We start from the raw sequence: 12,745 nt of genomic DNA, 5'->3' as shown, positions 1-12,745 counted from the left end.
TACTAATACCCAAAACCTTCAGAATACATATTCATTCTAAGTACACATATAACATTTCCACAATTAACCAGTTCAAAAAAGTAACTGAGGAATTTTTAAAGTATCAAAATTACTCTGCTTATGTTCTTTGATGACAGTGAAAATTATACTAGAAATCAGTTTTTTTAAAGGTAACTAGAAAATCCCCAACTGTTCTTTAGTTAAGCAGCTTCTAAATATTACTTAAAGGTCAGAGGATTAACAGTGAGAAATTAGAGCATACTTTTAACTGGTTGATAATGAAAATAAAGCAACAAAGCTTATAGGTGCAGCTAAGTCCATTCTTAGAGGGAAATTCAAAGTCTTAACTGTATATATTAGGAAAGAAAATCTAAAAATCAGTGATTTCTAAGAATTTGCAAAACAGGTTAGAAAAAAGTCAGTAAACTAAACCCGAAATTATAAAACACCTGGGGAATCTGGGCACGTTGGGCAAGAGACAGAAGGCACTGTAAACTGCAAGATTGGATACCCCATCTCTGTGGACCAGAGATACTAAAACAAAAATAAGCTATACGTAGGCAGTCCTTGCTATGTATCATAGTGCAGGACTATAAAAATGACCATGCAAGCTGAAACTCCGGAAAGTGATCTTAATAATCAATGGGTGAAGATTATGATTTTTCTGTGGCCTTTAAAAATTTTTGTAAAAATACTAATAACTGTCTTACTTTTGTTTACAACTGTACTGTTGATTATAAGGGATGAGTTTTTTTTTTACAAAGAAATAAAACGTTTAATTCTCGATGTTTCTAATTTTTTAGTGTACTAAGTGAATATTAATTTTACTATTTTTTATTTCATTTAAAATTACTGTAGGGGGTTTACCTGAGTTGACTTATGATGCAAATATCTGTATAATGGAAATAATGGAATATTATGCCATCATTGAAGTATTTATAGGAAAATATTTTATAATCTGAAAGAATGCATATGTTTCAGTAATACCGTTTTAAAGGCAGTTATAAAATATTAACAGTGTGGTGTATCTGTCTATTTTTAATGGAGAGCAAAAATTCTGCTAGAAAATATACCACACCATTAATGATGGTTTTTCTCTGGGACTTGGGATGGCTTTTTTAAAACTCTTATTATGTTTTATATTATAAAGTAAATATTTTTTAAAATACTAGAAATATTTAAACAAACCCATGATTATATAGTCAATCTTTGACAAAAGAGGTAAGATATGCAATGGGAAAAAGACAGTCTCTTCAACAAACGGTGTGGGGAAACTGGTCAGCTACATGCAAAAGAATGAAACTGGACCATTTTCTTACACCATGCACAAAAATTAATCCAAAATGGGTGAAAGACCTAAATGTGAGACCTGAAACCATAAAAATCCTAGAAGAGAGCATAGGCAGAAATGTCTCTGACATCAGCTAAAGCAACATTTTTTTTAGATAGGTCCCCTGAGGCAAGGGAAACAAAAGCAAAAATAAAACACTGAGACTACATCAAAATAAATAGCTTGTGCGTAGCAAAGGAAACAATCAACAAAACTAAAAGGCAACTTACAGAATGGAAGAAGAAATTTGTAAATGACATATCTCCTAAGCAGTTAGTATTCAAAATGTATAAAGAATTTATATAACTCAACACCAAAAAACCAAATAATCCAATTTAAAAATGGGCAGAAGACACAAACAGATATTTCTCCAAAGAAGACATATAGATGCTCAACAGGTTCAACATCACTCCTTATCAGGGAAATCATTTCAAAACCACAGTTAGATATTACCTTACACCTGTCAGAATGGTTAAAATCAGAAACACAAGAAACCAAAAGTGTTGGCAAGGATGTGGAGAAAAAGGAACCCTTGTGCAGTGTTGATGGGAATGTAAACTGGTGTAGCCACTATAGAAAACAGTATGGAAGTTCCTCAAAAAAGTAAAAAACTACCCTACAATCCAGCAATCATACTACTGGGTATTTACCCATAGAAACACTGATTTGAAAAAATATATGCACCCATATATTTATTGCAGCATTATTTACAATAGCCAAATTATGGAAGCAGCCCAAGGGTCCATCAATAGATGAGTGGGTAAAGAAGTTGTGTATGTGTACATACATACAATGGAATATTATTCAGCCATAAAAAAAGAATGAAATCTTGCCATTTGCAATGACATGGATGGAGTTAGAGTATAATGCTAAGTGAAATAAGTTAGTTGGAGAAAGACAAATACTGTACGATTTCATTCATGTGTGGAATTTAAGAAACAAAACAGATGAACAAAGTGGGGGAAGAAAAGAGAGAGACAAACCAAGAAACAGACCTATATAGAGAACAGGTGGAGGAGTTAAGATGGCGGAGGAGTAGGAGACACCTTTTTCAGCCGGTCCCCCTGAGTCGAGCTGGATAGGTACCAGACCAGCCTAAACAACCACGGAACCAGCCTGAGATGCAGGAAGACGCATCTGGATCTCTACAAATGAACATCTCCAGCGCTGAGTATTGAGGTACAAAGCGGGAAGCCATCAAACTATGCACAGATATCGGAAGATAAATGGAAGGGGAGGGAGCCGCCACGTTCAGGTGCCGGGAAGCGGTAGTCACAAGAGAGCGGGCGGGGCTCACGGATGGCACCCGCAAAACAGCAGACTGAGACCGTGAGCCGGGTGCGCGCGCCACCAGGCATCTCGCGGAACACCGGAATCCCGGTGCGCTCACTGGATCCAGACTGAGACCGGGAGCTTCCAGAGCGCGCACGGGGCGGCTGGCGGCTGGCGGTGTTAGAAACACAAAGGACAGAGACGCACCTGCCCTGGAAGTGAGGGCTGGGACGCTGGGTGTGGGGCGCACATCCCGGGACGCTGCAGGGTTGAGCAGCACCAACAGTAACAGAGTTAAAGTGGCCAGAACATTAGTAGAGAACGGTCCGCGATCCCTCTGTTCTGTGACAGAGGCTGAAATTCGGCCGCTGCTGCTCTGACTCTCAGAAGAGGCACAGCAAACAGCCATGGAAAGCCGCCAGAGAACAAAAGCCTGGAAATACTGGCTCAGAGTGCCCATCCCCATCCCCCCTCGCAGGGGACACGGAGACTCTACCCAAACAGGGTTGCCTGAGTATCGGCACGGCAGGCCCCTCCCCCAGAAGGCAGGCTGAAAAATCAAGAAGCCCACAACCCGAGGCGCCTGGGTGGTGCAGTCATTGAGCGCCTGCCTTCGGCTTAGGGCATGATCCCGGCGTTCCGGAAAGGAGTCCCTCATCGGGCTCCTCCGCTGGGAGCCTGCTTCTTCCTCTCCCACTCCCCTGCTTCTGTTCCCTCTCTCGCTGGTTGGCTGCCACATAAATAAATAAATAAAATCTTTAAAGAAGAAGCCCACATCCCTAAGATCCCTAAAAAACAAGGGGCACAGCCTGGGACCCAGTCAATAATTTGGGCTCTGGACAACCCCGCAACCTCTCCTCATCAGAATGACAAAAAGGAGAAGCCCCCCCCAGCAAAAAAAAGACAGTGAGTCTGTGGCCTCTGCCACAGAAATAATGGATATGGATGTAACCAAAGTATCAGAAATGGAATTCAGAGTAACGATGGTCAAAATGATGAGTAGAATTGAAAAAACTATTAACGAAAAGGTTACTGAGAATATAGAATCCCTAAGGACAGAAATGAGAGCGAATCTGACAGAAATTAAAAATTCTATGAGCCAAATGCAGGCAAAACTAGAGGCTCTGACGGCCAGGGTCACAGAAGCAGAGGAACGGGTTAGTGAATTGGAGGATGGGTTAATAGAGGAAAAAACCAAAACAGAAGCTGCTCTTAAAAAAATCCAAGCCCACGAATGTAGGTTACGGGAGATTACTGACTCAATGAAAAGATCCAATGTTAGAATCATCGGCATCCCCGAGGGGGTGGAGAAAAGACCTATATAGAGAACAAACTGATGGTTGCCAGGGGGAGGTGGTTGGGGGAATGGGTGAAATAGATGATGGGGATTAAGGAGTGCACTTGTGATGAGCACTAAGTAATGTGTAGAATTGTTGAATTGCTGAAACTAATATAACACTGTGTGTTAACTATATTGGAATTAGAATTAAAAACTTAATAAATACAAAAAAATAAAAATACTAGAAATATTTTAAAATATGAATGTTTGTATTATTGATAAAATTCTTAACTAGGGAATAATTAGCAGCCTCTGGCCTTTCCTTAGGGAGTAATTAATTTTTTTGTTGTTTCTAAAGTTTATTATCCTATGAGTTCCATTGTGTTTGATGAACTTTGTTTTCTGTAAATATATTCTAAAAATTAAGATTGATTTTTTCCTAGTTTCAAAGGAGATTTTTAATATCAGTAGGTAATTCTCTTTATTTTAAATACATGGGTACCGTTTCTTTGGGAAACTACCTTGAGGTGTGTTTATCATAAATAACATTTTCTGCTTACAATTTATGCATTAAAGTTTTTCAAGTTTTTCTAATATTACAAAAATATTTTTCCTTTTAGGTTTGTATCATTTTAAAGTAAAACTTAGTTTTTTTAGATGTACCTTTCTATAGCTTTCTTTTGGTAGCTGTTTTAAAATATAAAATATCTGTAATTTAATGTTCAGATTAATATTGAATTTAAGGCATTCAGAGTTTTGGTCAAGCTTACGTAAAATATGCTGAAAAATAAAGCCGCTAATCATCTTGATTTTATAACCAGCAACAATTTTATTCTACTCTGTTTATTAACTGGATTTAGTAAAATGTTACCTGAGTTTTGGGAAACATGATGAAGAAAATAAATAACTCTACAATATTTTATATCCCATTTCCTTTTTTTTTAATGCTTTTTTATTATATTATGTTAGTCACCGTACAGTACATCCCCAGTTTCCGATGTAAAGTTCGATGATTCATTAGTTGCGTATAACACCCAGTGCACCATGCAATACGTGCCCTCCTTACTACCCATCACCGGTCTATCCCATTCCCCCACTCCCCTCCCCTCTGAGGCCCTCAGTTTGTTTCTCATAGTCCATAGTCTCTCATGTTTCATTCCCCTGTCTGATTACCCCCCCATCCCTTTCTTCCCCTACCAATCATCCTAGTTCTTATATTCCATAGATGAGAGAAATCATATATCCCATTTCCTTTTAATTGACTAGATGAAACCACTGTTACATTTACATTTTTTTTCTGAATGGCCTGTTTCATAAATTAATAGAGTGTAATATCTGAATTTTACTTTCTTGAATACCTAAAATCTCCTTAGGACAGACTGAATTATTCTTAAATTAATTCTGACAAATTTAATGCATTTGAAATTGTTGTATTTTTATTTTCATAGCACAGTATTTAATGGTGGTTAACAATTTAATTTTTGAGGTCTACTTAAAATTTATTTTTGTGTAAAGAATTTTTTTTTTTTTTTAAAGATTTTATTTATTTATTCGACAGAGAGAGAGACAGCCAGCGAGAGAGGGAGCACAAGCAGGGGGAGTGGGAGAGGAAGAAGCAGGCTCGTAGAGGAAGAGCCTGACGTGGGGCTCGATCCCAGAACTCTGGGATCACGCCCTGAGCCGAAGGCAGATGCCTAACCGCTGTGCCACCCAGGCGCCCCTGTGTAAAGAATTTTTTTAAGGAATGTTTTTTGACCCAAATGTTTGTTTACCTTGAAACAATGATTACTGTTGGTAAAATGAATTTATATGATTACTGTGTTAACTCTTTTTTCTAAAGGTTGCACAGCGAATTAAAAGATGCTGTTGAAAAGCAACTGGAGACCCTTCCCTTTGGCGTAGACATGGGAAATGATATATATACAGATGATGAAACAGTCACCAATCTACGAGAACAATTACAACTAGCCAATCAAGTGAGTGCTATAAAGTTTTTAAAACTATATTCTGAATAAACAGAATTTTTAAAATCTGTGTTAATCATTATTTATGAATGCTAATAACAGAATAGTAAAATTATACTTACTGATTTTCTACAATTTACAAGAATAGTTAAGAGGTAACAAAATTCATAATATATACCCTCCCTGGTTGTTAAAAATGTAGCTACCAAATGTATATTTTAACTGAATCATAAATCTTTTGACATGATTTTTGTGTCTTATAAAAATATTTTAGGGGTGCCTGGGTGGCTCAGTCATTAAGCGCCTGCCTTCTGCTCAGGTCATGATCCCAGGGTCCTGGGATTGAGCCCCACATTGGGCTTCCTGCTCAGTGGGAAGCCTGCTTCTCCCTCTCCCACTCCCCCTGCTTGTGTTCCCTCTCTCACTGTGTCTCTCTCTATCAAATAAATTAATTAAATATTTTTTAGAAAAATATTTTAATACCAGGAGTGCCTGTGCGGTCAGTGACTTGGGCATCTGACTCTCGATTTCGGCTCAGGTCATGATCTCAGGGTCGTGAGATTGAGCCCTGCATCTGGCTCAGTGCTCAGTGGAGAGTCTGCTTGAGATCCTCTCTCTCCCTCTCCCACTGCCCCTCCCCCAGCTGGTTCACATGCATGCGTGTGCACACTCTTTTTCTCTCTCTAAAATAAATAATAAATCTTGTAAAAAATATATTTCAATGCCCAAGAAAAATTTTAAAGACAAAAATAAGTATCCACTCACCTAAATTTATATTTTTCATTTTTCTGTGTTTTCTTCTGATACAGTGTTTTCCTCAATTTTCAAAGATTATAGAATTCTATTTTTCAAAAATTATACTTCTCCAAATTACTTTTTCTCCTTTTTTCCTCCCTCATAGTAATTGAAATATTTGGGAAGCTATGTTATATATATCCTGTTTTCAACACGGAAATTTGTGATTCTACATAAGGGAATTTTATTTTAATTTACAGTTTTATATCCTAGGCATCTCCTATCTTGTATGGATTTGAATTTCTGTTCTACTTTCTAGCTGTGTGCCTCAGTTTCTTCATTTATAAATGGAGATTACAAATTCTTTATTGCAATTTTGATTTTATAATTATCTATGAAAAATCATTTTTTTATAACCTAGAAATTTGGTTTTGGAATTCTTATACTTAATGAAAGTGATCATTTAACTGACTAAATTAAACTGAATTTAAACAGGCTATATTTACCATGATAAAGGAGCATGTATTTAACGCTGATTTTATTTTTTCATGTGTAAAGGGAAGGAATTTGAAACGGTAATAGAGGAAAAAAATAATGAGAAAGCATGCTCTTTCAAACTTTTCCAACTTTCCTGTTCTAGTTTGAGCTCTGTTCAAACTAATATTATCAGGAAGAATTTATAAATGTTTATATAAAAATAAATGGAAATTAATTTAAGCTTATGAAGGCTTTCTAAGAGGCTATCAAAAGCTAGTGTACAATATGCAATTCTTGGTACTCTGGAAAAAGATTGTGATAGACCCTATGTAAAAGAACCCTCTTTTATATACCTTAAATATATACAATGATTATTTGTCATTCATACCTCAATAAAACTGAAAAAAAAATTTTTTTAAAAGGAAGTGGAATGAAAACTAGATAAGATTTGTAGTTTCAAAAAAAAACAAAAGCAGAACCCTGTCTCTAAAAAGACTCTCTCTGCAGAACTTTTGTTGCTATAATTTCCAATGTTAAATTTTATTAAAACTTCAAAATCACTTATTCTGTTTTTCTTTTTAAACCAAACTTGTACTCTCATTCCATATCTTTTTGTCCTCCTGTCTTACCCTCTCTTTGCCTTTCTCCTTCCACATCTTGCTCCACCTCATACTATTTTTCTGAAGATGGTCCTATTTTTTTTGCTACGTTTTGGATCAGTCACTTCTTGAGAAGATATGATGTCTGAGTCTGAGTGGTCAGAAAGGAAAAGGCTGATTGATTGGTTATAAATACAATTTCCCACAAAATCTATAATGTACTTTTTAAATAAATATAAAATTTTAACTGAATGAGAGTTTAGGCAATTTTATGAAGTATAAATAATAGAAAGTGTTAACTCAATAGTATCAGAACAGTAGGGTCAAATATTCTGCTTATTATGCATATATGTTTATGTATTTTGTTTTTAAGGTGTGATAAAACATAAAATTGCTTTGATATCCATCACTAAATTGAAAGACCTTTGTGTTATGCATGAAGACTAATTGAATCCAAACCAAAGAGACAAAAACTAAGTTACATACAATTTATAGTAAAAAACAATAATTTTTTATTATGCTTTATCAAAGTAATAAGCATAAAGAGTTTGACTCTTCAGATATCTTCATTTATTTCACAAGTATTAATTAGATGTCTATTATATATCAAGCAGTGTGCTAATCGTTGAGGATACAGTGGGGAGTGTTGGTTCCTGCTTTTGTGGAAAACAGGCTTTTATTAAAAAAAAAAAAAAAACCTCTCGTCAAACTTCTTGAGTTTGTTCTCTATTCTATTTTCTAGCTCTGTGATCTTGGGAAATGTCTTTGTACCTTACCTTCGTTTATATATGGAGATTATAATAATTCTTCTCTTATGTAGCTCTTATGGTAATTCAAAAATTCCCATAAAGCACTTAATGTAGTGCCTAACACACATGAAAGTTAATAAATTTACCTATTTTTTTATCATCATCGTTACTAAACAGCAAGGTAAAGAATTAAAATTGAGTGCGAAAAGTGCTAGGTAAAGCAAATGTAATGGCCTTGGGAGCTGATAACACTACTACAGTATTAAGTACCTAACTTAATATTTTTAGTTTGGAGTATTTTGTTCTGTTGTGATAGTGTGATTTGTAAAAATCTTTCTGGCGGGCAGTTTGGCAATAAGAGCCTTAGAAATGTTTATATCCTTTGACCAATTAATTAGATTAGGAAATCACATAGATTCTAGGAATCTGTCCTAAGAAACTGTATGTGAAAATTGGTGAATATGTTCATTATACTATTATATATGATAATGAAAATTGGAAATAGTTTAAAACTCCAACAATATGGAATCTTTTAAATTGTAGTTTTTCAAATGACGAGTTATACCATTTAAAAAATTTATATTAGTACATTGGCTCTCAGTTTTTTTGTGCATTATAATCTCCCAAGGGCTTTTTGGAATCGAGATTATTATTTCCCTTTCCCAGGGTTCTGATTCAAGAAGTCTGGGCTCAGTAATTTGTGTTTCTAACAGGTTCTAAGGTAATGCTGATGGTTTAGTCCTACAAGAACCACTGCTTTAGACAATCTTGGTTTTCTAATAACTGTCCAGATGATTCTTATCATGAGGCAGGTTTGTAAAACTGCAACCTTTTGAGGTTATGACATGTCTTTCTCATGATTTTACTGAAAAGAAAATGTTCTTAAGGAAGTGAAATGAATTATCCAGGATCATTCAGCCAGAAATCAGGATTGAATCCAAGTCTTATGGCTCCAGATTCTGTTTGTCTACAAATTTTAAACTATGTAAATTTTAAGCAAAGCTAATCGATGATGTGGAAACCAGGATGATAGTTATTTTGGGGGAATAGTTATCTTGAAGAGAGGGGTATCAGGCTTCTAGGCACTAGTAATAACATTCTCTTTCTTGAACTGAGCGCTGGTTACATAGGGGCAATCACTTTGTGAAAATTCATGATTTGTGTGTTTTCTGAATGCATATTATACTTCAGTAATAGTTTTCCTTAAAATTTATGAACCTCTGCTTACTTTAAATGTATTCTCATTATCTTCTTAAAATGCTTATCTTTTCACTACACCTTGTTACCTTCTTACTAAAACAGGGTGGACTAGTTCTGACCTGGGATTTAAAAGTTTGGGCTTTTGGGGCACCGGGTGGCACAGTCAGTTGGGCATCCAACTCTTTTTTTTTGGCTAGGGTCATGGTCTCAGTGTGGTGGGATTGAGCCCTGTGTCAAGTCCTACAGTGGGCTCCGTGCTGAGTAGGAAGCCTGCTTAAGATTCTCTCTCCCTCTGCCCCTCTCCACCTCTCTCTCTTTAAAATAAATTAATAAATCTTTAAAAGTTTGGGCTTTAGAATCAAAGAGGTAAAGGTTTCCTCCTGATTCTGTCAACAACTTGTTGAGGAACCCTCAGCAAATGGCCAAAACCTGTTTCACTTCTCTTTTTAGAGAATAAAAAGAGAATAATGCCTCCTACTAGGTTAGCATTTCTTACCCTTTTTGGTTTCAGGACCCCTCTCTCCAGGATGCTAAAAATTATCATGGACCTCAAAGAACTCTTTTTTTGTGGGTTCTGTATCTATCAATATTTATCATATTATAGATTAAAACAGACATTTTTAAAAACAAATGGGAGCATAAGAACACATTCCACATTATACCCATCAGAGAGATGACATCATATCATATAAACTTTGGAGAACTTCAGCGTACACTCATGAGAAGATGAGAGTGAAAAAGGCAAATAATGTCTTCATATTATAATGGATATAATTTTGACTTAAGGGTCGCTATATCACACTTTGAGACTTGCTATATTGAAAGAATAGTTACTGACTTGAGAAAATGCTGATTATAAAATGCCAAGTGAAAATCGTACAGTATAAACAGTACACTGTATGATTCCCAATTTTGTTAAAAGGACAGAAATACAAAATTCTCTTCCAAAATCACATTTAAAAACATGAATACATCCAAAATTTATAAAGATGGTTATACCCAGATGCTAGCAATATTTACTATCAGGTGGTAAAATTATAGGTAATTCTTGCTTTCTGTTTTGCTGCATTTTCCCAACTTTCTACAACATTTATTACTTTTACAATCTGAAAAAAATCTTGTACTTTATCAGGGGCAGTTTTCTTCTTTAGTAATTTTTTTTAAAGATTTTATTTTATTAATTTGACAGAGAGAAACAGCCAGCGAGAGAGGGAACACAAGCAGGGGGAGTGGGAGAGGAAGAAGCAGGCTTCCAGCGGAGGAGCCTGATGTGGGGCTCGATCCCAGAACACTGGATCAAGCCCTGAGCCGAAGGCAGATGCTTAATGACTGCACCACCCAGGCCCCCCTTTCTTTAGTAATTTCTAAGGCTTGCATTTTCTTATGGAACAAAGATAGTGCTTTAAATCCATGTCTCTGATTTAAGAGTTAAATTTTAGCTATGGAATCTGAATAAAAAGAAAATTTCAACAAGGGGATTTTCATCTTTAGGTTTATTCTCTGAAATGTATTTTTGTTTTATTTGGTTTTGTTTTTTGGGGTTTTTTAGAGAGGGAGAGTGAGGAAGAGGAAGGGGAGAAGGAGAGAGAGAATCTTAAGCAGGTGCCATGCTCAGTGCAGAGCCCAATGAGGGGCTCTGTCTCACAACCCTGAGATCATGGCCTGAGCCAAAATCAAAGGTCAGACACTTCATCAGCTGAGCCACCCAGGCTCCCCTTCTCTGAATTGTATTTAATACAGGTGCATATCATCAGAAATATTACAACTATACCATCTTTACACAAATTCCATTTTTATTTTGTGAATTTATATACAAGAATTCATTCTGTAAAAGAATATGATTCATTTGTACTGTGTAATAGCCTGCTAATTAATGAATTCTTGATTCTTTTTGTTTTATAGGAAAAAACTCAGGCTGTGGAACTCTGGCAGACTGTTTCTCAGGAGTTGGACAGACTTCAGAGACTTTACCAGGAACATATGACTGAGGTCCAGGTTCATGTAGTTGAAAGTCAAAAACAAAAGGTAATCTTGGATTTCATGGTTTTTCTTGTATATCAGTTTTCATGTATATCTTCATTCTTGAGAAACTCTGTTTTGAAGAGGAATGCCTAAGTGTCTACTGTGTTATTTATGTTAAATTGATCTTTGCTGGTTAGAAATTTCTGGGACAGTTGAAGCAATGCCTAGTACACATTAGGTTTTATAATGTGATTATCAGTGAAAACTGTGTTTAGTTCTAAGAAGCAGCTATATGATGATCCTGTATAAATAGATCCCCAAAGCTTTTATATCTTTTATTTCCTGGCTTATGATAGGAACTATTCATTAGATTATGGCCAATGAAGAAACCTGCTCAAATATAGTGACACCACCATGTAAAGTGAAAATGTTAATACCCTTAAAGTTACCTCTAAAATAGATGTCAACTGTATTTAGCATAAATTAATCAGAATAGAATTTTACAATTGGAAGAGATCTTAATGGTTATTAAGGCATTCTTTCTATCTAAAGCTAGAATGATTTTTATATTCTTTCAAAGTAGACATCTAAGCTTTTGCTGTATACCTCTGTTGACAAGAACTTATTATCTCGGACTACCATCCATTCCATTGAACGATCTGCCTCCATGATCCTTGCATTGGTTCTTTTTCTGCTGGGAACATTGAAAACTAAGGAGTATTCCAATTCTTATTGCTTTTCTATGGGTTTTGAGAAGGCAGATGTTTAAATACATTGGTTATCACACCTTTCTTCAATTCTCATTTATGGACTTTTCAAATTCCAGTTTATGGATGTTACTATTATAATTGGAAATTCTACCTAAAGGAGTCATAATAATACTTACATGATCCTTTACAGTTTACAAAGTGATTTTTCTATATATGCCCTGTTTTGGAAATAATCCATATGTAGTCTGAGCAAGACCTTTACCTCTAAGGGAGGGGGAATGGGGAGAATGGACAAAATGGGTAAAGGGGAGTAAGTAGGAGATACAGGCTTCCAGATATCAAATGAATAAGTCATGGGAATAAGAGGCACAATATAGGGAATATAGTCAATGATATTGTAATAGCATTGTATGGTGACAGATAGTAGCTATACTTGCAGTGAGTCATAGCATAATGTATAGAGAAGTT

General features: G+C 35.7%; 1 protein-coding gene across 4 annotated transcripts in view; it reads left to right on the top strand.

The window, feature by feature from the left end:
• Positions 1-12,745, top strand: part of SCLT1 (sodium channel and clathrin linker 1) — a 193,736-nt gene that overhangs the window by 36,805 nt on the left and 144,186 nt on the right. For all 4 annotated transcript variants that reach the window (XM_026499334.4, XM_057310066.1, XM_057310067.1 and 1 more), the window contains 2 exons: positions 5,722-5,857; positions 11,508-11,630. In XM_026499334.4, coding sequence (XP_026355119.2) covers positions 5,722-5,857; positions 11,508-11,630 — 259 coding nt within the window. The remainder of the gene's footprint in view (positions 1-5,721; positions 5,858-11,507; positions 11,631-12,745) is intronic.

This window comes from Ursus arctos, unplaced genomic scaffold (genome assembly GCF_023065955.2).
Source record: "Ursus arctos isolate Adak ecotype North America unplaced genomic scaffold, UrsArc2.0 scaffold_11, whole genome shotgun sequence".
NCBI lineage: Eukaryota > Metazoa > Chordata > Mammalia > Carnivora > Ursidae > Ursus > Ursus arctos.
Note: the sequence above shows the minus strand (reverse complement) of the source record. Positions and strands in the feature narration are given on the sequence as shown.